Source organism: Lissotriton helveticus, assembly GCF_964261635.1.
Source record: "Lissotriton helveticus chromosome 1_1 unlocalized genomic scaffold, aLisHel1.1 SUPER_1_unloc_15, whole genome shotgun sequence".
Classification (NCBI taxonomy): Eukaryota; Metazoa; Chordata; class Amphibia; order Caudata; family Salamandridae; genus Lissotriton; species Lissotriton helveticus.
The window spans coordinates 1,485,612-1,511,729 of NW_027611654.1; the positions used below are offsets into that span (position 1 = coordinate 1,485,612).

The 26,118-nt window shown below is 42.4% G+C and overlaps 1 protein-coding gene and 1 long non-coding RNA gene across 3 annotated transcripts in view; both read right to left on the reverse strand.

Moving 5' to 3' along the window:
* The window catches only part of LOC144805565 (uncharacterized), a 906,387-nt gene that overhangs the window by 809,279 nt on the left and 70,990 nt on the right, over window positions 1-26,118 (reverse strand). The gene's annotated exons all lie outside the window — the stretch shown is intronic.
* LOC144805568 (uncharacterized) lies at window positions 9,309-25,461 on the reverse strand. Its single transcript, XM_078672092.1, has 2 exons — window positions 23,795-25,461; window positions 9,309-9,437 (listed from the first exon to the last, which is right to left on the reverse strand). Exons 1-2 carry the CDS (start codon window positions 25,190-25,192, stop codon window positions 9,309-9,311), a joined length of 1,527 nt encoding a protein of 508 aa, XP_078528218.1. The 5' UTR covers window positions 25,193-25,461.

The window sequence follows — 26,118 nt, forward strand, 5'->3', positions numbered from 1 at the left end:
TAAGAGGACCAGCTGAGAACATGTTTAGAGAATGTAAAGAAAAAGGAGAAGGACAAATTGACAACGGGGAACCTTGAGCAGTAACAAAAGTATGAAAAAAGGAAGAAGAGGATTACGAAGATAAACACAAAAGAGTGGAGAAAACAATTAGAGACCATTACAAAAATACAACAATAACGTTTCAGCCACTGTTTGAAGAAGAGGATTCCATTCCCTCTTCGTTCTGTAGAAGGATGAAGTTCCGCAGCTCACCAGGATCTTAAAAGGACCATGTCTTATTCTGATGAGTGACTCTGAAGGTACAAGGATGAAATAAGCCATATCGCGCTCCAAGGGAGCGCAGCGAAGGTCGGAGAGCTAGAAATTCCTTACGTCTAGAGGCAGTAGCATTAGAAATGTCTTGAGACAGGTAGACTCGTTGACCAAGCCAGGATATTTGTCTCTTGGCCCTTGCCGCCGAAAGAATTGAGAGAAGATCTGTGAACTTCAAAAAGAGAATAATAACACCCCGAGGTTTTGTAGATGAAGTAGATGAAGTTGTTCGTGCTCCCAGTCTATGAGCTCTTTGAATACTGATGGACGTGGAAGGGGGCATGTCCAGAAGTTTCGGGAGGAAGGAGGTAAAGAAAGACACTGGATCCTCACCCTCAAGATTCTCTGGTAAACCATAAATACGAAGGTTATTTCTTCTGTTGCGGTTTTCCAAATCCTCCGTATGTTGCTGTAGAGAGAGGACAGTCTTTTCCAATGCTACAATGTGTTTTGTGTTGGATTGAACTTCAGGGATCTGTTGTTCAACTGAGGATATTCGGGCGTCCATGGACTCCCATTTGTCTTTTAAAAGTTGCATATCCTTGCTTGTCTCCTCAATGAAAGGACGCATTGCACAAATTTCTTCCAAAATTTGATCAATGGAGGATGAAGAAGAGGATTTATCTGGTAAGGGAGAATCTTGTTTAAGCCGTTTGCTGGATGTAGCCGGAGGTGAGGATCTATTGGATGACGTTTGCCCCGGAGGGGAGCGCTGAGAGGAAGAAGTCGCCATCTTGGTAGATTGAATAGATATAGGTGCACCAGTTGAAGAGCCCACAGGGGTAACCACAGAGGGAGTAAAAACAAACTTTGGTTTGCGTAACCTCACCATAGGACGTCTGCACTCCAATCCGTTGACTAGTCACTATGTTCTGAAATGTAGCTAAATGTGCGGGAAGCACAAGTTCCTGAAATTAAATTAAATGTGTCTCAGAGGATCATTCCAGAGAAATTTAGACCAGTACCTTTATATTGCAAGATGTTCCAGACCGCAACACACTTGGATCAACGTGAATAATTCCAGCAGGAAGATAAAATCAGTGTGTAAAGCCCCGGTCAAAAGAAAAGTTAGTCATTGAACATCAGGCTTCACAGAAAGGGAGAAAATACCTCTGTAGTATGCACAGTCTTGGCTATCATAGAAAAGGCACATTTAATTGTTGAGAGGGATGAGCATGGCATGAAGAAGTGAGTCAAGGACAAAGCGCATAGTTTCTTAAATTCAAAGGAGGAAATTATGACATTCATGTACTTATTGTGCAGAAATGAAAACGATACATATGTTCATGAGTCCTAGAAAAAGATGCATGGGACCGCAGAATTATGAAAGTGAAGACGTAGGTTCAAAAACGCCAATACGCGATGAGAGAGTTGCAACTTCTAAAACAGCTGTGTCTCTGTGTCTCTGGTAAAATGGCAGCAGCAGTGCGCGTAGATTGAAAAGGAAAGTGCTTCAAAGCACGGTATCTTGGGGCACCTGAAGCGTGGTGATATTAATCCATTGCTCACCAGGAATCCATCGTAGGGTGGACCGGAACACCGCCAGTGAGCTGCAGGGAATGTGCTTGTCAGGGGAGCCTGCAGCGTTGAATGTGTAGAGCACCTAAAAGGCGATAATGCGCATATATTGGAGGCAAAGAACTTGAAGGCGCGGCAGCGTGGAGCCCCTGAAGTGTGTCAACAGCACTTATTCATTTGCCAAGAGTCTTAATAAATTGTACCATAACACTGCCGGTGAGCTGCAAGGGTCGCATGACAGGAGGGCCGGCAGCGCTGAATAAGCTGGACACTTAAAATGGCGGCAATGCTTGTAAATATTGAGAAAAGCATATTACAGAGCACGTTAGTGTGGGGCACATGAAGCTTGATGAAATAATCACTGTCTCACCAGGGGTCCATTATGAGATGCACTGGAACTCCGCTGGAGAGCTGTAAGGGTTATGAGGCAGAAAAGCCGGTAGCGCTGGAAAGACGGAGCACCTAAAATGGCGGCGGTGCTTTGAAGTGAAGTCTTCCACTCGGCATTCGATATGAAGGTGGCACCATTTGGAGTCGGAAAACCACTCAGGAGACTCTCCAAGTGCTCCGGTTGAAGATATGAGGCAGCGGGATAAGCAGTGAATCCCCTCACCGGGCGAAAACTGCAATGCGGCGTCTCGGTACGGCGGAGCCTCACGCCTAGCCAGCCATCTTGCGCGGCACCGAAGCCACGCCCCGCTATATACAGAGAGTCTTAGCATTTATAGCCAAGCATTGAAACAACAGTTGGATTCTTTTGTTCTACCCGAAGGGGTGGCCCTCATACAATATGTCGATGATATCTTGTTGGCGGCCGATACCCCGGAGCAATGTGAAAAATGCACGTTATCTTTGCTTTCCTTTCTGGCCACACACAATCACAAGGTATCTAAGAAGAAATTACAATTCTGTAGGCCAAAGGTAACCTACTTAGGTCACCTTTTGTCTAAGGAGGGGCTCGCACTCACATCAGATCGCATTCAAGCAATTTTGGACACGCCAGTACCTTCCACACAGAAGGACGTGCGTGCATTTTTGGGTCTCACTTCCTTTTGCAGGCAATGGATACTGGGTTTTTCGCACATAGTTAAACCACTGTTGGCACTTTTGACGAAAGACACTCCAATTCCCCTTCCCTGGTCAGATGAGTGTGAGAATGCTTTTCAACAATTACGACAAGCCCTCTGTTCAGCACCAGTGTTAGGCACCCCTGATTACACAAAGCTCTTTACACTATACGTACATGAAAGAGAGGGATGTGCGTTGTCAGTGTTAGTACAGATGCACGGCGACAAGCAGCGCCCGTGTGCATATTTTTGGGCAGTACTTGATCCTGTCGCTCGAGCGTTGCCTGGTTGTTTTCGCTCGGTTGCGGCGACAGCTGTGTCAATACACCAACGTGAAGGAATTGTGTTATCTCATAAGCTATTGGTATTGGTCCCCCATGCTGTTGATGCCCTGTTGAATCAGACAAAGACGCAGCACTTAACCAGTGCTCGTCTAACAGGATATGAGCTGACGTTGTTGGCTCCTCATATTACACTGAAGAGATGTGCAACACTAAACCCAGCCACGTTGTTGCCATTTCCGGAGACTCAGCCTGAGGCACAAGAAGCGCACGATTGTATTTTTGTGACTGAGGAACAGACAAAGGGTCGTATTGATCTCCAGGATACGCCCTTTACAGATGTAGATGGAGAATTATGGGTGGATGGGCGTGCCTGAAGCTACCAGATGGTACGACTTCTGCAACGTATGCAATCACCACGTTACACACAGTGGTGGAAGCAGCACGCATACCACCGAAATCAGCTCAAGCAGCGGAACTGATAGCATTAACACGAGCATGTGAGCTTAGTGCAGGATTGTGTGTGAATGTCTATACAGATAGCCGCTATGCTTTCGGAGTAGCGCACGACTTTGGCCTACTCTGGAAGGAGAGAGGGTTTCTTACGTTACATGGAGCACAGATAATGTATGGAGAGTTAGTTCACAATCGTTTGACTGCATTAACGTACCCAAAGAAGATTGCTATAGTTAAATGCAATGCACATAAGAAGGTGACAGATAAAGTAGGAGAAGGAAATGCTATGGCAGACCGAGTAGCACGAGATACTGCGATGCAGCCACTGCAATGTATGTCGTGAAGTCACAGGCAGAGAGATGGCACGATGCTAGGAGAGAAGTGCTAGAAATACAAAGGACCGCTTCCGATAAAGAACGGGAGCAGTGGTCCCAGGATGGAGAGTTGGACGATGAAGGTTGTTGGAGAAATAAGCAGATGGATAAATGGAAGTTACCCATAGCTTTTGTACAACCTATGGTTCAGATGGCACATGGGCTAGCACATGTTGGAGCTTCTGCAATTGTAAAATTACTTTCACAAGTTTGGGAGCATCCAGAGATTGCTAGCACGGCAAAGAGAGTGGTGCAGACTTGCATGATTTGCCTAAAGTACAATCCAGGAAAAGGGACACGAACTCCAGCAGGAGGATTTGCAACGCCTACTGCACCTTTTGAAGTTTTGCAAATGGATTCATTCAGCTTGAACGCTGTAATAATCTGAAATATGTCCTAGTAGTGGTTTGCGCCTTCAGCAAATGGATTGAGGCATACCCTACGAAAGACAATACTGCAATTACTACGGCAAAGGTGTTATTGAAGGAATTCTTCCCTCGATATGGTGTTTGTAGATTGTTGTGGAGTGATAATGGACCTCATTTCATAGCGGACGTTATCAAGTATGTCCTGAAAGGATTGGGAATCACACAGAAATTCCATGCAGTATTTCACCCTCAGTCTGCGGGATTGGTTGAGAAGTACAACGGCACCTTGAAGCTTAAGATAGCAAAGATTCATGCTTCTACTTCTCTGACTTGGCCAGACGCTTTACCCCTGGCATTGTTGTCGGTCAGATCAGTACCGCATTCTCGAACTGGTCTCACGCCATATGAGATTGTGTTCGGGCGCCCCATGAATATATGGGGGCCGCCGAAACCAAAGTCAGTGTATGATGTACCTCGTGTAATGATGAATGACTATTTGGCACAGTTAACTGATAACTTGGTTTCTATTCATCAACATGTTCGAGAAGCGCTCCCTGACCGGTCCACAGGTGAAGGCCACAATCTCCGACCCGGAGACTTCGTGTTGGTGAAGTCATTTGAGAGGACGAGCAGCCTAGAACCGAGATGGTGCGGTCCCGAGCAAGTCCTGCTTGCAACAAGAACAGCTGTCCGAGTCGCCAACCGTAAGAATTGGATACACTCTATCCATTGTCGCAGAGTACAACCCGGATTGGTGGACAGGAAGTTGTGTGGAGCAAGTAACCAGGCAAGCGTGGGAGCGAGCGAGCCAGCTGTGAGCTGTGAGCCACAGCCCGCTACAGCCCGCTACAGCCCGCAACAGCCCGCTACAGCCCGCCTCAGCCCGCAAAACGGCTGGCCACTAGCCGAGGAGGGATCAAGCAGCGGGGAGCCGGGGCGTGAGCAGCAGGTGACAAGCAAACCCGCTGGCCGCCCAAACAGAGGAAACGTGGAAAACGAGGAGCTGACGGCTGATTTTCACCACAGCCACCGCAGCCGCCACAACTGCCCTTTGCCGAACCGAGCAGCGGGCAGCGGTAAAAGTTAGAGAGAGAACGAGAACGAGTACACCTCTCCCGGGCGGCCCCAGCAGTCAGCAGCGGCAGCAGCCAGCCAGGAGTGCCCCGTCGGGGGTAATGGATCCGAGACCCGCGAATCAAGAACTTGCACGTGTGGAGGATTAGCCGAGTTCTCTTCCCACAAGTGTTTTTCATTCGCCGGAGCAGTGAGTCTTTCCAGCGCCCCCCCTTCTAGTGGCCCAGGCAGTGAGCCAGGAGTGCCGTTTCTCCCGGGGGGAGCAGCAAAAGCAATAACGACCAGGCGACCAGGTGAGAAGGCGAGGGGAACTGCGCATCACGGCGCTTGGAAAGCTCCTTATGGTTTCTTTGGGACCAGGCAGTGGGGAACATGCAGCACTCAGGATAAGATAGGATACAGAACATAGAACATAGACAATCACAAACATATTCACAATCATTTTTTTAACCTGCATTTGATATTGCTTGGACTCAGCTGCGAGTCAGGAAGAATCTTTTCCACGGTGTTGTGCCTTATATCCACCCCGACCCAAGAGATCAAGAAAAAGCTACCATCACTATAGTACTATTATAGTCATACTGCCAGTTCTTCCTCTCGCCCCCGCCCCCTCCCTGATGGCAGCTGCCCTTAGTTAGGGGTAGACAGGCTTGGGAGGGCTCAGGGTGAGCTTGAAGGTGAGGGCTATTGACAGAAGGCTATAGGCTGAAGCCTGAAGGAGTGATTACCCCACTTTTGGCCACTTTTGGCCACTACTAGACATCCCGGGAGCGTAGCCCAGACTGATCAATTGCATCGTGGGAGTCCGATCACATAGAAAAAGGATCCACGCAGGTTGCGAGCAGGCGGTTGCGAGCACGCCGCTGCAGTTCAATAAGTATACCAACAAATAAGTTTCCCTCAACAAGGTAAACGGTGATGCGTTCTGGGAAGATAAGATCGACAGGCGCCCAGACAAAAAAGGCACGTAAAACCCAAGCACTTAAGTTCCAAAAAAATATAAAAGCACCGACAAAAGGATTAAACCAAAACCAAACTCTAATCTCACCTATTGCAAGGATGTTCGAAAAGTCAACAAAAATACAGCAGAAATTTGACTTCCTGACTGATCCTTGTGGGGTTCTAATGTCAATAGAATCAGACGCATCCAAACACCAATTACAAACCCCTTTAGATCTAGTGTTGTATGGAAATTGCCTTGTTGCAGCAGTGGGAGCACTTGTTGTAAGGTGATCATATGAAACTGATCTGATTGTATATGATTGAGGGGCCTGAGGTTAAGAATTGGTCTTAGTGTCCCGTCCTTCTTGGGTTTTAGAAAATTCAGCGAGTAAACCCCTGTTCCTTGGTGTTGTAAAGGAACTATTTCTATTGCGTCCTTTTGAAGAAGTGACAGGACTTCTTGTTTGAGTCGAGTAAGGTGTTCTGCAGACATTGGACGCTGCCTGGGTGGTATGTTTGGAGGGGTTGCAGTAAGTTCCAGGCAGTAGCCATACTGGATAATTTGTCTTACCCACTTGTCTGTTGTGATGGAATTCAAGACAGGTAGGAAGTGTGATAATCTGCCCCCCACAGGAGTGGAATGCTGTTGGGGGAGTAGAGGAAAGTCACTGTTTTGTGGTGGAAGAGGTACGATTATTGTTGTTACCCCGACCTCTTGCTTTATTTATTTATTTATTTTATTTATTTTTAGGATTTATTAAGCGCAAACAATTGCCCGCAGGCGTCTCGGCGCTGTATTGTATTACTCTCCTGTATGATGTTGGGAATATTTTCAGAGGTTAAATAGCCAGGTTTTCAATTTCTTCCTGAAGGACATTAAATTTGGACTTGATCTTATGGTTTGTGGAAGAGTATTCCACAATCTTGGGGCGGCAACCAGGAAGCGTCTGTCTCCCCAGTTGACCAGCCTGGTCCGTGGCACTACCAGGTCATTCTGTCCTGCTGATCGTAGCATTCGTGTGGGAGTGTATGGGACAAGATGGTCGCGCAGGAATTGAGGTGCTTGATGGTGTAGTGACTTGTAGACGATACATAACGTCTTAAATTTAATTCGGTTCCTAACAGGAAGCCAGTGGAGACTCCTCAGAGATTCTTGTATTGGCTTAAATTTCGGAATGTTAAGGAGAAGTCTGGCTGCCGCATTCTGGATTGTTTGCATTTTCTTAATTATCCTGACTTGTGCATTTGCAAACAAGCCATTGCAATAGTCCAATGCTGATAGAACCAAAGCGCTAACCAGTGTCTTGCCCACATTAGTGGGGAGGAAAGGAAGGATCTTCCTGACCAGACGTAACTTATAGAATGCCGTGGAAGCCGTCTGATTGGCGTGAGCCATGAAATTAAGCTTGTCATCGAAGATGACCCCCAGATTTCTCACTTTCGTGACTGGTTTGGGTACGGCTCCAAAAGATGATGGCCACCAAGATGGGGACCAGCTAGGGCTAAGCTGGCCAAATGTGACCACCTCGGTTTTGTCAGAATTTAATTTCAGACAGTTTGCCGACATCCATTTTCCAATGGCCAGCATACCTGTCTTGAAATTTTCCGCCACTGTTTCCCCATCGTTTCTGACAGCCAGTATCAGCTGAGTATCATCCGCATATGAGGTAAGGTTCATCCCATGCGCTTTGATGGTGTTAGCGAGGTCCGACACATATATATTAAATAGTGTCGGACTAAGGGATGAACCTTGAGGTACCCCACATGGCAGTGATAACTCAGCGGATTCAAACTGTCCCAGTATAACTGCCTGGGTTCTCTCTGCTAAAAAAGACGCTAGCAGATCTTTTGCTAGGCCTTGCACACCCATCTTTTCGACACGGTTGACTAGGATCTTATGGTCAACCGTGTCGAAAGCAGCCGATATTGTTGTTTCTTCTATATCCTCCTCTAAAATACCCCTTGTTAGAGGATGTTTGTGTGTTAGATTTGAAGGATGTTGTATTGTCTGCTCCACACTGTTTGGAGCCTCCTCTGTAGAAGGAGCAACGAAAGGTACTTTTAGCTTGTGTGGACTGTAAAGCTCCCATAGATTTGGCAGTATATGTATCCTTCTTCATCTTTTCAACTGCGGTGTCTACCTCTGGTCCGAACAATTGTTTTTGAATAAATGGTTGATTTAAAATGGTAGTTTGCACTTCCTGTTTCAATCCTGAAATGCGTAGCCATGCATGTCTTCTAAGTATGACTTTAGTGTTGACAGCTCTGGATGCAGTGTCTGCCACATTAAGTGTACACTTGATTGAGGCATTGGAAATTAGCTTGCCTTCTTGTATAAGGTCGTTTGCCTGCGCCTTATATTGGTCAGGTAGATGTTCCAGTAGTTTCTCTAACTGATCATAATGAGTCCTATCATATCTTGAGAGGAGGGCTTGTGTGTTAGCTATACGCCATATGTTAGAAGCTTGCGCAGCTATTCTTTTGCCTGAAGCATCTATTACTTTAGAGTCTTTGTCAGGTGGGGGGGTCTCACCTGACGTTTGTGAATTTGCTCTTTTCCTAGCATTTTATACAACTAGTGAAACTAATGGTAGTTGTCCTTTAATGTAGGCTGGATCTGCAGGTGCAGGCCTATACTTTTTCTCAATTCTAGGGTTTAGGATCCTAGTACGTACAGGGTCTTAAAATATCTCTGGAGCGTGTTTGATGACTCCTTTAATCATTGGAAGAATTTGAACAGACCTATGCGATTGTTCAAATGTGTCTAAACGAAAATCTTCCTCTGCCTCATCAGAGTGCATAGTGACTCCATGGTAAATGGCAGCTCTGTTCAGCAGGTGTCCAAAACTAATATTATCTTCTGGGGAGAGAGTTTTGATGGGTATGACTGTGGGTCAGGAATATCTGTGGGTTCGGTTACTCCCAGTCTGTATCATCTATAGGGTATGCGATCGGCTTATCTGGGTCTATCCCTCTTCCTAAACTATACTCATCATCATTTTGAGGTAAGTGTGAACACTGAAGAGGAGAATGTGGAGGGGAAATCTGTGGGGAATTGTTAAGAGGAACAGGGGATGAAGGAGAAGGAAGTATAGGAGAAGAAGGGTGACAGGAGATATGGCAGAGTCCTTCTTCTTGGCAGGTACTACAGTGGGTGTTGTATCTCCCTTCCTCTTCTTGTGTGGTATGATGGATACAGCACCTGTCTTTGGGTCAATGTAGATCTTCTTTTGCAGAGGATCAGGTTGGAAAAGTTCTTCTCCTTGTGTAACCTTTGTCGGCACCGTTTTTTCGGATCCGAACAAGTTTGCTGCTTGTCTTCTGCCTTAGGAGGCGTTACAGTGGGATGTACGACATCACAACGCGTTCAATTACAACGCATGCTTTCACAACGCGTCCCTTACAACTCAAGTCGTTACCACGACTTGCGTTGGGGGCGCGGATTGAGAATAGTATAATTTACTATTCTAACACCAGTCCCCGTGGACACTAGGGAAGGTGTTGGAATAGTAAATATACTATTCTTAATCCTCTAGCGCCCTCCAGCGCAAGTCGTGGTTACGACTTGCATTGTAACGGACTCGTTGTGAAAGCATTGCGGAGTAAAATCCGCGTTGTGAAGGATGTTCCCCGTTACAGTGTCCTTTGGCGTAGTTTTCGGCATCGAAGGTGTTGTTTTCGGTGTGGTAGGCTGTTTCGAGCGCTTGGGTGCATCGGAATCAGGCCTTGTCGGTTTCGATACCGAAGGTGATGGCTTCAGAGTGGAAGCTGGTCTCGTCGGCTTCGAGGCGTCGGACGTTGGCTTAGCACCTTTGTCTTTAGAAGTCGAAGGAGCCTCGACTTCTTTCGAATTATTAATTATTACTTATTTTTTTCGGAGCCGGGCACGATGGCAGGGCTTTCAAAGTGATTTTTTGGTCTCGACTGGGCCCAGGAGGCGGAGTGTTGACCTTTGCCTTTAGTTTGTGTGCTGTGTGTGATGCAGGGGCAGTAGTCCTCACACACTGACCCAAAGGTAGGGAGTCGTCTGCCTCTGATATGACGATTTGGAGATCATCGGAATCCTCTTCGGGAACGAGCAGAACCTCCTCGTCGAAGATATCCACCGGTTCTGGAGCTGATCTCTGCATGTCGTGTCGACGGGCCCGCCGATCTCGGATGGTTTTCTTGGATCGAAAGGACGCGCAGGCTGTACAACTGGATTCGTCGTGTTCTGGCGATAAGCACAGGTTACAGACCTCGTGGTGATCACTGCATGGAAACTTTGTTCCACACAAGGGGCATTTCTTGAATGGCGTTCTTTCCATAAGGTGTAGGCCTCACGGCGTGGATAGGCCCAACGGCCCGCGTCGATGACCGGAATTGAGCTGATGGAGTCAAAAACAATGTTAGTCGATATCGAAGGTAGTTAGGTGAAGTTTTAATAAGTTTTTGCGCTTCGAAGTACTTGAAAAGTAGATGTCGAGCCGGAGCGGAAAAAGTTCATCCGAACCCAGTGGCGGAAAAAAACAATCTAAGGATGGAGCCGATGCCCTTGCACACTATCGTCCAAGGGAGGAGTCACCTATCTCGTGACTACAAAAGACTTCTTCCAAGACGACAACAACATGCAATCATCTGAGCCCAACACCAGCTGGCGATCTAATGCACAGTGTAGTATCTGCAGCTCATATGCCTCGAACACTATGTTTTGGAATGTGAAATATGCCAAAAGATGAAAGTCTCTACTGTGAAACGTCCTGCGCAGACGCCCCTGTTGATTTCAGATAAACCACTAGCTAGCGTTTACCTGGACCACTGCGGTCCCATACAGAGTGATGGCAACTATAAATATATCATGATCGCAGTGGATTCGTGTTCAAGATTCATTTGGATGTGGCCTCAGCACTCGGCTGACGCTCAAACTGTTATTAAAGATTTGCGAGTCTTTATCGGCACGCTACATTCTGACCAGGGTCCTGCGTTTACCTTTCGAGCTTACCAGGAGGCCATGGCCAACCTGGGCGTTGCATTGCGGTACTCTAGTCCATTCCATCCTGAGGGAAATTCGGTAGTGGAGAGAAAAAACGAGACATAAAGCAATCTATAACAGCTAGGGTATTAGGTTCGGCTGGCGGGTGGGTCAAACATCTAATAAGTGTCCAACGTAGTCTTAACAATCTGCCAAGAAGTTCTCTAGGGGGTATCACTCCATAGGAAGTCCTTTTTGGGACCAGAATGTTAGTGGCGGACCTCGATTGGTAGACCACAAACTCTTTGATATCAAAGATCGTTTGGCTGTCTTACAGGACTTAAATGAAATAAGAACGAAACAAAGTAATGTGTTCCTGAAGCCAACCACCACTGAAGAGAAACCGACCATCCCAGCAAGGCCTGTCTGGATCCCAAAGCTTGGTGATCTGGTCAGAGAAAAGATCGCGGACAAGAAGGAATTTGGGCCTTCTTACTGACAACCAGTACCTGTCCTAGCAATCCACGGATCAAGAACAGTATTACTGCCGCCCCTTGCTGGAAAAAAGGAGAACAGGCTTCTGTCTATCAACCTGGTCAAACCACCTCATGTGGCCGATCATAAGCAGTTGGCCAAGTGGACTCCGCCAATGTAGCAGATGCCCAGCTCTGGCTACTATCCAAGAGGTTCAAACTGAGAGACTCGTCACCTTTGAAGAATCTGCAGTGCGAAATGAAGGACTAAGCAACAAAGCTATGGAACTTGTACCTCTTGAAACCCAAATAACAGTTTGTCAAGAAACGCCTGTCTACAATGAAGTAGCATCTGACAACACAAATGTTACAATTAATCCTGAGGTTCCAGCGATTTCAACAAATCCAGATGCAATCACAACAATTGACAGACCTGCCTCTGGCTATTTCATTAACCTTGATACATTTTCCAAGAATCCAAGCGAACCTAAAACTGCGCCAGTAAAAAGAACTTTGAAAGAAAAAGCAACAGACCTTTTTCATCACCTGGAAAAGACCTATTTGGTTTCACCATGGATTGAACTTTGGATTGTGTTGGGTGTGATTTTTCTTCTACTTTGGTTGACTCTGGTAATAACTTTGGGAATGCTGATAAATGGAAGATATGTCAAAATGGACACAGCAAGTAAGAACATCAACTTAATTCTCAAGCCACACAAATCATCCCATTGTGAACAAAGAGACTTGTCATCAGTGAACATCACAGCCGTTCCTATACCAGGGAGTATAGCTTGGGACAGAACTAATTATGACATTTTTGGCCCGTCAGAGCTGTTGAAGATTCCACACCAGTTCAAGATTTCCTTGAATGACTTTGTTTCATCTAGTACCTTTTCTGATGATTGGGACTTCGAGACTGTTAATAATATGATGTCAGACTTTACAAATCATGAATACTTAGAAGGTTCATCTGATTATGAACAAATGTATTCTATGGTCATCATTTCGTGCACAAATCTGCAAATCCTAGAAATGTATTAATGTATAACCAATGGAAACATTTTCCTACGCCACCAAAGGGTAGCTCAAAAACATTTTTTAGAAAATGTCCGTACTTTTTAGGGTTCAATGTATCCAATCCGGAATCATTTTACTTTAAAAATGTAAACAAAAACAGGAACGAAAAGTATGTTAACAAATACCAAGCAAATTTATTCTACAGCCTTTTATGCTCAACTGTCTTCACTAGGTTTCGAATCTTGGAAAGACAACATTGAGACAAAAAACTGTCTGGGGCACAAAAGATTGGCAAGTGCAGAGGATAGAAGCTTAATTTAGAGCCTGCATCATCCCTGAGCAAATTATGTTTTTGAATGACACTGTCTAAGAGACGTCTTGTCTTGGGTTAGCCAAGATAAAAGACTTGAACAATCTGTCTATACCTACACCTACACCTGTTAGTGATAAAACTTCAGAGGGGGGAGTCGACGTACATACTATTTTGCATCACAACAGAACAGATCCAGATTGGAATAAATGGTTCATCTGGCCCACAGACACAAACAACTGTCAAGATAGATTCTTGAATAAAACAAAGGGGTTCACATTCATTAGTCCAGAACCAAGATGTTCAAAGACAGCATCCAGGAATAGTAACAACATACAGTGTAGGGAAACTTTGCCTTGATTGGATACATAGATCTATACTTAAGGATGTAAAGCAACACTTATCTTTACTTAAAGATGGCGCTGATCTTAGGGAATTGGTGCTAGGAACAAGAACACCGCGCCATAAACGTTTTATATATGCCGGTATCTTTGCTGCTTATAATGAAGCATGGAAAATTACGCAAGCAGAGACTGCAGAACGAATACGAGAAATTGATCATATTCATTTAGAGAAATCTCTCTCTGTGGTTGACAATGGGTTAACGACTCTGTGGTCCAGGATATATTCTTTAGATAGCATAGTGTCTTCTGCTATAGACATCATGGAACAGGACTTGGTCATGTTGCAAAATGGTCAGTCGCAAGTACGTTCTATCATGCTATTAGGCTGGGCGTTGCAAAACCTTCATTCAGGCTATACTACGTCACTGTTTTCAGAATTCAATCTCACTGATAAACAGATTAAATTGGCACAAAGGGGAGCAGACAATACGGTGCTGAGCATTGTAAAACTGGAAAGATTGCCATTTACTGTTGCTGAAAAGCCAGTTATGGAATGGATTATACATTGGAACATTCACTCAGTCTGTTACAGTTTTTCATTTTCAATATTGCCTACAACATATACCAGCAGGCACATGTAAAAGGTTGGGTAAAGAATACATCAAGACATCCTATGAATTGCCGTACACATACAGATGTTGGAGTGGGGGTCGTGAAGTATTTCTTAGCGGGGAAAATTGTGAAAATGCACTAAGCGGTTCTCTCCTATGACAGGGTATAAACTTACACAGGGCCTGCGATAGTTCCTCTAAACACTTATCCTCTCACCTGCAAGGTTCACCAGCTGCGGTGATTGATCAAATTTTTGGACAACTCTCGAATGGGAGTTACCTTACATTGAATAATCGCAGCTGCTGTGGCATGTTGCCAGGAATACCATATCTAGTAACTGTGTCAGCCAGGGTCACTTGCTGTATGCAAGTATTGTTTCCTAAAACCAAGACAGCTGGGAGTCGCCACTTTGGCCTTCACTGAACATCTCTTCTATACAAATTGATACTTTAAGCAGAATGAAAGCCATTCTTTTGCAAAAAACAGTGCCACTGACCTCGGCCAAAGAAACCTATGATCTGCAAATCGCAAGGACTTCTGCAGAGTTACATGCCCTCTTAACTACACATTGCCCTATACATTTATCAGAAATGTTAAGTCGTATCTTAAACATGTCTGATATGAGTGGTATTGTACATGTATTCAAGACCGTAATTTCTGGACTGTCAGCACCTTTTGAAGCAGTCCTGGGAATATTTCCAAACTTTGTGCACTCTGTGTTTGGCGGATTGCCTCTCATTTTGGGACTCGCTGCAGGAATACTATTTTTGCTTCTATTGCTGCGATATGGCAAGTCATTTCACAAACGACACCTAGTTCACCATGGAGACAACTCTACTGGCGATGAAGGGTCGTGAGCGCATTGTCCACATTTTGGGACTACCTCGTCTAAGAGAATTAAATACCACGTGGTTTCTGTAATTCAGACAAATTTGGCAAGATTGCGTCCTACCTGTTCTACGCTGCCTGCTATGCGGAGAAGAAAGCGTGTTAGACACATGTCTCACACTCCCATCAGTCATGCCAACGGATGTTGATACTTTGCTTGCACCAGTAACAGCCCATGCTCTGTGTTGTCCCCAGCGGCTACCGATTCTGATGACGGCATTCATTGAGATCTCACAGATGCAAAAAGCTACTGCTGGAATGCATGAATTTTTATCTTGTGTTTTGATTAACTTGGCCATATTATATTTGTCAATCGGTAACTTGGAAGATGTTTTTCTTTTATAAAACCGAAAAAAAATTGTTGATAATAATCACTAGGGGATTCATTTACAGGGTAGCATGGTATCCCTCACACTAACTCCTGGAGTCACAGTTCACTCAATGGACATTCTTTGTTTCCACCTACTTCCAACCTTACATGTACCCCTAATCACCTGCCCAAACCTCTCCCTGCTGATGCCAATGTGGTCCTCAGTTATCCCACAGACCATATTTTTTGCCGCTTTGAAACTGCCCATACAATAAAAATGCTGCCGTTGTAAATACATATCAACTACCATTTGTTGTGTTTGAAACATTTTATTGAATAAGAAAACCTAATAAACATAAGCTGATTATTAAAGAAAACAGAACATCAGTTGCCATACACATAAGAGACGAAAGTTGTACATAAAAATCAACAAACTGTATCACAGCAAAGTTATGTAGAGCACAATTCTTAATTTCGGGCAGTCTTTAAAGTTCAACAATAGAAACATTCATAAAGAACAGGAAAGGAAAGAAAGAAGGTGGGATACAGTAGTTTCATTAATGTAATGCTTCCTACATATAGAAAAACAAATACTAATTATTTTTCTTAAGCAATAAAGTCCTCACATTAAAATGCCAAGAGAAATATATTGAACAATGAACATTTCACGTGTAATTAGAATTCAATTTGAATATTTTAACCTTCTCAGCATTATTTGACTCATGATTACAACCTGAATGCTTTCTGGAAAGGAACCGCCGTATGGGGTTCAAAATCACATCTTTTCCAACGATAGGATTAAAATGATAAACTTAAATTTCAATTTGATTTATTGATTTAGGCCTTTTTGGAGATCAACAATTTTAAATAAATACAAAATCCATACACTTTTGTAAAATTGTCACCTAAACTTGAATTCAATCCACCTTTTGATTAAACACTTCCCATTCCAGCAAGCATCACAGGACCACTTCTTGTTATCGTCCCAATTAGTGATAATGTTTCAGATGGCAACAACAATAAATATGTTTAGAATTTTACCTCCGAAAGCAAAAACATGCCATTTCTGAATCATGGTGCACAATAAAATGTAGGAACAGAAAGGCATCTTTAGGTATAGCATTCATTAAGGTTTGACCAGGCTTAAAACTAGAATTCCTGAACTTTTGGACATTTAAATGTCATATTTTAAAAGAGTTCTAACAGCCCCGGCACGAGCTCCGCGAAAAATTGAAGATGAGTGAATTGTACTTAGACAACATGTGCTGATTAGTAATCTATTGATGTAAAATACAGTGGTCAGGCAATGCTTGTGGATCTAATCTATTTAGATGTTAACTCCATAGTTTGTTCAATAAATTGACTGAGCATAATACTTGAAGGTCCATCTCTCAGATCAGTTCTATTACAGTTTTATTTGCAATAACACTAAAAGAGATCAATGATAAATAGGTTTTAAAAGCCATGGGTGGAATTGATCCTTGGTTTAAATCTAGATTATTGTCTGCAATAGAAATCAGTACAAACAGATCAAATCTAAAAGCATTGAATATGTTTATTATGTTGGTTTAGAGTAAACACAGATGACACACATTGTTCCTGAAACTCAGAAAATATATCAAAAGATTATAATTACAACCTATTTTATGTCCAGAGACTGGTTTAGATGCTTTCCTGTTTAAGTGACAACATTTGCAAATATATTTAACAAAATATTAAAGCTGGATGTCAGAAATTCTGTCTTTAAGCATTGTGTAAGAGTTATGTGTGATGGTTTTTATTTGATCTGAAGCAACACTAACATAAAATAGGTACGTCCACCGGTTATCATTCAACCAACATTATTGGCAAACCTAATTTGGAGGGAATTGAGAAAAATTGACTCATGTACCAAGGGTTTTATTGTTCAAAAATCCAATGGTTCGGTAATGCACAGAGATTGCAAATGCTAAACCCCTTTTGGAAATGTACTAAGCCCATTTAACAATTAAGAATTTGGAAGGGGAATGTTAATAGAGTCCCTTCTAAATACGTAATACATCCTTAAAGTATGTATGAAGCTTTGAAACCATACGTGGGCTGAAAAACAGTAACAGGCGGTAGTAACCCAAGGGGACATTTGTGAATCTGAAAGTAAAATGGGGTGCATTAAAAATGCCTTTATTTAAAAGCAATCACAGACACAGTAGTGTGCTGACTCCACAAGCAACCACTTTAACCAAATGGATTATTAATACATGAACCTCATTATTTCCTATATATTGCTGAAATGTAGTCTAATATCTTTGTCATGTGGTGTAAATATTTGTTTCTATTATTTAATTTTCAATTTCAATATTGTCATGAAATGTACCTATTCTTTTTGTCAAACATATTGAAATATCTTTGTCACAATTTTTGGGGCATTCTAAAAAGTGTTTTCACTCTCTAACTTAAAGCTTCCTAAGAAAAATACTGACGCACAGTCCTGGTTTCTCCTAGATCATTTAGCTTTCTCACTAAAACAAGCACAATATTGATTTGAGAGAGGTGGTTATTGAAGTCATACGCACTGGGTTTAGCTTACAAAAGTCAAATATAGAACTTCCTTTATCTTTAGAAATAATACTTGCAAAAGTTTATGTCCAATAATTTCAGATAATTTACTGATAAAGATATCAGATAAAGATCCCCTAATTTCTTATACCTTGTGGTATCATAAATGTGCTAGAATTAACAGACTTCTCTTCTAGATAAATCCAGGTATGAGAAGGTATTAAATGCAATTATCAACCTTCTGTTATTTTAACACATTTTCTCAGTGCACAGAGTATTTTTCCTACATTGATCACAACATTTCAAGCAATGGCCTGTGCTTAAACGTACAATGAAGGGGTAAAAATGTATTTCTACCACAATCAAGAAACCCTTGGGTCTATGAGGATTACTGTTGCAAATGAAGACCTAGCTAAGATTAAATATCCCTTTAAAGAGAAGATTTCCCTCACCCACCATAGTTGGCATGCTTCCTCATTCGGAATCTTCTCCCACCATTATACCTAGTTACAGTACAGGGTACAGCCCCCTCACTGAGAGGGAGGAGTTCAGGCATGTTTTGTTATAGAGAATGGTATACGAAATACCACAAAAATGAGCTCAGGGTAGTGGGGGCAGCAGAGTGAAAGTTAATAAGAGGTCAACATGTTTCAGCCTATTAACCCTCCAAAGAGGTGTTTGCTGCTTTCTTCAGGACCTAATCAAAAGTGCTGCTGTTCATTGTACTCAAATAATAACAACCATTGGCATAGCCAATAGGTCTCGCCTTTAGGACCTTATAAGTGTTTAGCCATGCAGATCCAGTAACAATGTGAAAAAATTTGTCTTAAAAAAGAAGACTATAAACTAACTAAGCTAGACGTGACTTTATAACTGGTTATTCAAATGTTTCTGGAGATTTAGTATATATAAAAAACTCCTTTTTTATGGCCTGTCATATAAAATTGATGCTCTAAATTTTGGTAAGAGTACACAATTTCAAAATATTCAATTCTGCTTTTATATCAATTTCCTTTAGAAAGCTTGAAGTGAAAGAGAATTCTAAATGTCATTTGCTTATGAGTAGGCTCTAATGACTATTTCCGGATGACAATGTAGTTAGCATTTTTTTGTAAAAGATGTGATAGAAGTATGGGTAGGGAAAATGGCTATTTTGGCCAAAGGCTCCCCTTTCTTTATGCATGCTAGTTTTAATTTGTACACAGAATCACAATTTTTTATGTGGTACACTATCATGTTAGATGAATCGGTTTTACCCTTTTGATAAGCAAGAGATGACGATGAACCGTTTTTTCGTCCCTGGTTTTAAATGGATTCAGGTTGGAACAGACGAGGTGTTGGTTGACTGCCTCAGAAAATAGTTGTTTCCCGCATGCTGCTTTCATGCGACTTAAATCCCTTCAGTCCAAGAGGCGGCTGCATGCCTGCAGATATGGCCAGATCAGTACTTGGCTGGTTCAGTTCACCAGTGGGGCTAGAATAGAAGCTGTTAAGGGCAGGGGCTTAGCTTCCTATTGGTGCAGCAGTTGCAGTGGCACCAGGCCCCAGGCGCCTTAAAGGCCCACTGAACCCTGATAACTGCAGTTTGTCACAGTTCAAACAAAGGCCTGAGGGGCCCACAGAACAATGATTATTGCTGTTTTCCACAGTCCAAACAGAGGGCAGGTGTCACATTTCCTTTCTTGCCTTAGGGCCCAGGGCACACTGGCTAGGCCACTGGTTAAGGATGCATTGGGAAAGAGGTGGGGAGACAGGTGGATATTTAAACAGCTCGACAATGACTTCATGCCTGGGTATTAAAGTATTCATTGCAATTAAGGACTGAAGCAGGAATAGATCTCATAATATAGGGAGGCCTACTTACAAATGCAGCTCGATAAGCGGCTGCCTTTTAACATCTCACTTATCACCTCTCCTAATTTACAGTTTTATTTTAGATGCAGACTTAAATCGTGACCTTTGAATATGTTTATCTATCTTTAGGTTCCAAATGGCCCATCTTTTCCATATGCAAGTATCAGACAGGTCGGGAACACCCAATGGCGTTGAACTTCATAAAGCCACATTAATCACTGGTCTTGAAATGCAAATGGAAGCATTAGGCACGCAGAGGTGTAGTCTACGTAATCTCATTATGTACCTTAGTATACAAGTAGTACCACATCCTTTGTATACCTGAATTAAATAGGCACACAAAATAGTACTGTATTTAAAGGCCCAGTTCAGAATTACAGGGAAGGTGCACTGTCCCAGACTACACAACAGTGTAGTCTTCAGTGGGTGCTGTCATCCCACACAGGGGGAGTACACCAGATTATGCTGGAAAAAGCATGTGGTGCCCCAACATAGGTACCCTTGTAAACCACCAGTCTGCTTACAAAGTAAACCGTCTGGCAGCTATTAAACGAGGTGGCACGTTTCCCATGAAGGTGGTTGGGGTCTGTCACCATCCTGTCAGGTGGGGGTATACAATCAGTGCGCCTCTTAACTGCTTGTTTGCCCTTTCGCCCGTGTCAATAATACAGTGCAGTCGCAAGACAAAAGGTTTTCCCACATTTGAATGTGGCCATGCCCAATACAAAGGAAAGCATGCCTGCTGAGAATCTCTCCTACGTGATCCTCACTACATAAAGGGCTATGTAAGTGTCTGCAGCCTCTTCTGTAGAATAAAAGCCAAAATGCCCATGGGACACAGAAAGAGGGTGCACTCTGATGCTTCATCATGTACGAAGCCTTTGGCGTTCGTCTGTACTAAGCTAGTGACATAGTTAGTGGAGTGTTTATTGCCCTCTATGTCACTCTACTTCTAAGCACCTACTACAACTTGGACAGTGGTTACTGTCATCTGCTCACCTACATTATGCTTAATATAAATAGTGCAAAATGTCGGCGTTTGTGTCTGCCTACAATGTGGACCTGATACAAATAACAGTACCTACAAGGTGGATGTTACAATTCAACAAGAGTCTAAAATACTTCAGCACAACTGACTTTGCATCAATATTACGGGGCATCAGTCTTGATGGCAAGCCAACTTTGTATACATTATTATCAGAGACTATTCTTGCCTCTTGGATACAACTTTACAACAGAATTTTATGAATTTTCGTACAGTTGTATTTATATAATAAAACAACCTACCCACAATAATTGATCTATCTATTCATCTTTTTGGGTTCTGGAGTAGCATGCTACTCGCTGAGGGGTAGCAAGCGCTATATAAATGAAAACCCTTCCCTCTTCTATCCCTCCACTCTCTTTTTCAACCCAACTAACAGACCAACATTTCCAGCTCTCAAATACATTTTATATTTCCCTACACTAATTTACCACTAATCATTTTTGGATCCTGGAGTAGCATGCTACTCGCCGAAAAAGCGCTTCAAATTGACCCTAACGCACTTTGCTGCTCGCAGAACTCCACGTTGAGCGGTTGACTTTTTTTTTACACTTTGCGGAGTTCTTCATTGAGGAACACCGCCTAGGCCTAATCTTATCATGAAAATCTAGATTTCAGTCATATGTTAAGAAACAAGTGTGAGTAGAAACCTTTTGGGTGGAGAAAATGTAAGACATTAATATTGTGATTTTTTTGTTAATTAGTTGATGTTTGCAAGTACGAACACTTCTCTGTGTCAAGTAAAGACCTTGAGAGTTTTGTAACTTTCAGATACTCAAATTGTGAATTTTGTTGCAATTAAAATATTTTCAAGGCCTGAAATTTCTTTGGATGTTGCATGCGGGCAGCCTAAGTTATCCTGCAAGAATTTCTTGATTAATCCTATTGCAACTACAATATGTGCTCTCTCATGTAAAGTCAGGTCGTTAAAAGCTTTTCTGCAACTCAAGATACGCCTTACTTTTCACCTCATGTGGATGCATTTCTCATGTTTAGTGAGATCTCCTTTCTGAGTATAACGTTTCTGGCTTTCCCCTCCAGTATAAGGCTTTAGTCCAGTGTGAATTCTCTCATGTGAAGAGACATTGTATTCGTGATTAAACCTTATCTGACATTCAGAACACACATAAGGCTTTTTTCTCCTGTGTGAGTTTGATCATGACAAGTGAGAAGTAATTTGTGACCAAAACTTACAAGAGTGGGATCTCTCATGAAGCATAACTCTGTCTTTCAGATTCAAGCTTTTATGGCATAAGGATTTTCTCCAGTGAGGAGTTTCTCATGGTGAGATAGCGTTTTTCTCTGCAGCTTTTCTGGCATTCAGAGCACTCATAAGGTTTTCATCAGTATGGAGTTGATTATGGTTAGTGAGGCTGTGCCTATCAAAAAATAGCAATTCCTGCCATTCACAGCATAGGTAATGTTTTTTTCCCTATGTGCGTCTGCTCATGTAGAGTGAGATTGCATTTAAAATTGATGCTTTTCTGGCACTTGGAGCACTGAAGTATTTTTGATGGTGTGTTTTCTTATGGTGCATGTAACCATCACTACCTCTGAATCTTTTCTGACATTTAGAGCACTGATAATGTTTTTCCTCCAGTGTGGATTCACACATGTGCAGTGAGATCAAATTTACGGCTGAAACATTTTTGGCATTCAGACCACTGATAAGGTTTTTCCCCAGTGTGGGTTCTTATATGGTGAGTGAGATTGATTTTTTCACTGAAACATTTGTGGCATTCAATGCACTGATAAGGGTTTTCCCCAGTGTGGGTTCTTGTATGCCGAGTGAGTATTCTTTTTTCACTGAAACATTTGTGGCATTCAATGCACTGATAAGGTTTTTCCCCAGTGTGGGTTCTTGTATGTGTAGGGAGTATTCTTTTTTCACTGAAACATTTCTGGCATTCAGAGCACTGATAAGGTTTTTCCCCAGTGTGGATTCTTATATGCCGTGTGAGACTACTTTTTATACTGAAACATTTCTGGCATTCAGAGCACTGATAAGGATGTACCGCAGAATGGGTTATTGAATTTTGAGAAAGACTTTGTTGGTTACAAAACCTTTCCTGGCATTCAGAGCACTGATAAGGTTTTTCCCCAGAATGAGTCATTGCATGTTGAGAAAGACTTTGTTTGTTACAAAAACCTTTTCTGGCATTCAGAGCACTGAAGTGTTTTCCCCAGTGTGGATTCTTATGTGCTGTGTGAGACTACTTTTTACACTGAAACATTTCTGGCATTCAGAGCACTGATATGGTTTTTCCCCAGTGTGGGTTCTTATATGCACCGCGAGATGGCGTTTTGCATTGAAACATTTCTGGCATTCAGAGCACTGATAAGGTTGTTCCACAGAATGGGTCATTGCATGTTGAGAAAGACTTTGTTTGTTACAAAACCTTTTCTGGCATTCAGAGCACTGATAAGGTTTTTCCCCAGTGTGGATTCTTGTATGTTCAGTGAGTCTGATTTTTTCACTGAAACATTTCTGGCATTCAGAGCACTGAAAAGGTTTTTCCCCAGTGTGGATTCTTATGTGCCGTGTGAGACTACTTTTTATACTGAAACATTTCTGGCATTCAGAGCACTGATAAGGATGTTCCACAGAATGGGTTATTGAATGTTGAGAAAGACTTTGTTGGTTACAAAACCTTTCCTGGCATTGAGAGCACTGATAAGGTTTTTCCCCAGAATGAGTCATTGCATGTTGAGAAAGACTTGTTTGTTACAAAACCTTTTCTGGCATTCAGAGCACTGATAAGTGTTTTCCTCAGTGTGGATTCTTATGTGCTGTGTGAGACTACTTTTTACACTGAAACATTTCGGGCATTCAGAGCACTGATAAGGTTTTTCCCCAGTGTGGGTTCTTATATGCACCGTGAGATTGCGTTTTTCATTGAAACATTTCTGGCATTCAGAGCACTGATAAGGTTGTTCCACAAAATGGGTCACTGCATGATTAGAAAGACTTTGTTTGTTACAAAACCTTTTCTGGCATTCAGAGCACTGATATGGTTTTTCCCCAGTGTGGATTCTTGTATGTTTAGTGAGTCTGATTTTTACACTGAAACATTTCTGGCATTCAGAGCACTGAAAAGGTTTCTCCCCAGTGTGTGTTCTTACATGATGAGTGAGACTGTTTTTGTCAATGAAACATTTCTGGCATTCCGGGCACTGATAAGGTTTCTCTCCAGTGTGGGTTCTTCTATGCCGAGTGAGCTCGGTTTGGGTATTGAAACATTTCTGGCAATCCGTGCACTGATAAGGTTTTTCTCCAGTGTGGGTCCTTATATGTATAATAAGTCCTATTTTTTTACTGAAATATTTCTGACATTCAGAGCACTGGTAAGGTTTTTCCCCAGTGTGGGTTAATACATGTAGAGAAAGACTTTGTTTTTTACAAAACCTTTTCTGGCATTCAGAGCACTGATAAGGTTTTTCCCCAGTGTGGGTCCTTGTATGTACAGTAAGGTCTCTTTTTTTACTGAAATATTTCTGGCATTCAGAGCACTGATAAGGTTTTTCCCCTGTGTGGGTCCTTGTATGTACAGTAAGGTCTCTTTTTTTACTGAAATATTTCTGGCATTCAGAGCACTGATAAGGTTTTTCCCCTGTGTGGGTCCTTGTATGTACAGTAAGGTCTCTTTTTTCACTGAAATATTTCTGGCATTCAGAGCACTGGTAAGGTTTTTCCACAGAGTGGGTTATTACATGTCGAGAAAGACTTTGTTTGTTATAAAACCTTTCCTGGCATTCAGAGCACTGATAAGGTTTGTCCCCATTGTGGGTTATTGCATGTCGAGAAAGACTTTCTTTGCTACCAAACCTTTCCTGGCATTCAGAGCACTGATAAGGTTTTTCCCCAGTGTGGATTCTTGTATGTACAGTGAGTTTGCCTTTGCAACTGAAACATTTATGGCATTCAGAGCACTGAAAAGGTTTATCCCCAGTGTGGGTTCTTGTATGCTGAGTGAGACTGGATTTTTGACTGAAACATTTCTGGCATTCAGAGCACTGGTAAGGTTTATCCCCAGTGTGGGTTCTTATATGCTTAGTGAGATTGTTTTTGTAAATGAAAGATTTCTGGCATTCAGAGCACTGGTAAGGTTTTTCGCCAGAGTGGGTTATTACATGTCGAGAAAGACGTTGTTTGTTATAAAAACGTTCCTGGCATTCAGAGCACTGATAAGGTTTTTCCCCAGTGTGGATTCTTATATGTTCAGTGAGATAAAATTTACTGCTGAAACTTTTTTGGCATTCAGAGCACTGATAAGGGTTTTCCACAGAGTGGGTTAATACATGTAGAGAAAGTTGCGGTTTGAAACTAAACCTTTTCTGGCATTCAGAGCACTGATAAGGTTTTTCCCCAGTGTGGATTCTCATATGCGTAGTGAGATTAGATTTACGGCTGAAACTTTTTTGGCATTCAGAGCACTGAGAGAGGATTTTCCCAGTGTGCATTCTCTCAAATTCAGTGAGATGAGATTTATGGCTGAATCTTTTTTGGCACAGGTAACTTTTTCCCCAACTTGGGTTATTTTGCTTTGATTGAGGCGGGTTTGAACACTGAAATTGTTCTCACAGCCCGTGTTTTTAAAATGTGTATTCCTAGAGTTAATATCTCTACATTTAGTTTTCTCTTGCTTATATGCCACGGTAAGAGTGAACCCGATTTTAGAGTCGGGCTTGTTTAGATAATGTTCAGCATTTATCTCTAAAAGATATTGTGTGTAATCTTCTTAACATTTGAATTGAGCAAAATATGTCTGGATGCAGCCCTGTAACACCGGTCGAAATGTTTGTAGCAGATAATAGTCTTTTGGTTATAGCCTCTCCGGCAGCAACTTATTTTGTGACTGAAGTTTTTCTCAAATCTATTTGTATAGGTTCTTAGCAATGCAGTGATAAGGTGTTAGTCTGATATTTAATGATTAAACTGAGAAGTACCTTTTTGCACTGGCGTAATGGCAGTAACTGAGAAAATTACAACATTCACAGTAATATCGTGGCTCATCAGTCGCAGAACATCAGTTCCTTTTACCCGTTCTGTGTTTGGTGTAAGGGTAAGGATTGTAGTTCTGAAGACAAGGATTTATTTACATTAGCTAGCGCAACGGTGCTCATTTAATCCATTTTGATATTTAACAGTTTTAAATATCACTCCTGCACAACAGATAAGGTTGAGGCGATTTACATAGAATTACAGAACAGTACACAATAAAAAGGAAGCAATCTGAGATGGTCATGAACAACACAATAAAGTGGTGAATTTTTAACGTCAGAGTGAGCAGAGTGGGTCGAGGTAGTATATCCTGAGGCAGATAGTCTCAAACTTGCGTAACTGGTTAAAAACGGTTGTTGAACAAAGGTGATTTTCCAATCTTTTG

What these genes read in the sequence shown, in the direction of transcription:
- LOC144805568 (XM_078672092.1), bottom strand. Translation starts at nt 25,192, where the DNA reads ATGCACACTGGGAAAATCCTCTCTCAGTGCTCTGAATGCCAAAAAAGT. An exon ending in AATGCCAGAAATGTTTCAGT is followed by an intron (nt 9,438 to 23,794) that starts GTAAAAATCAGA and finishes AATTCCCCACAG; the next exon opens with ATTTCCCCTCCACATTCTCC.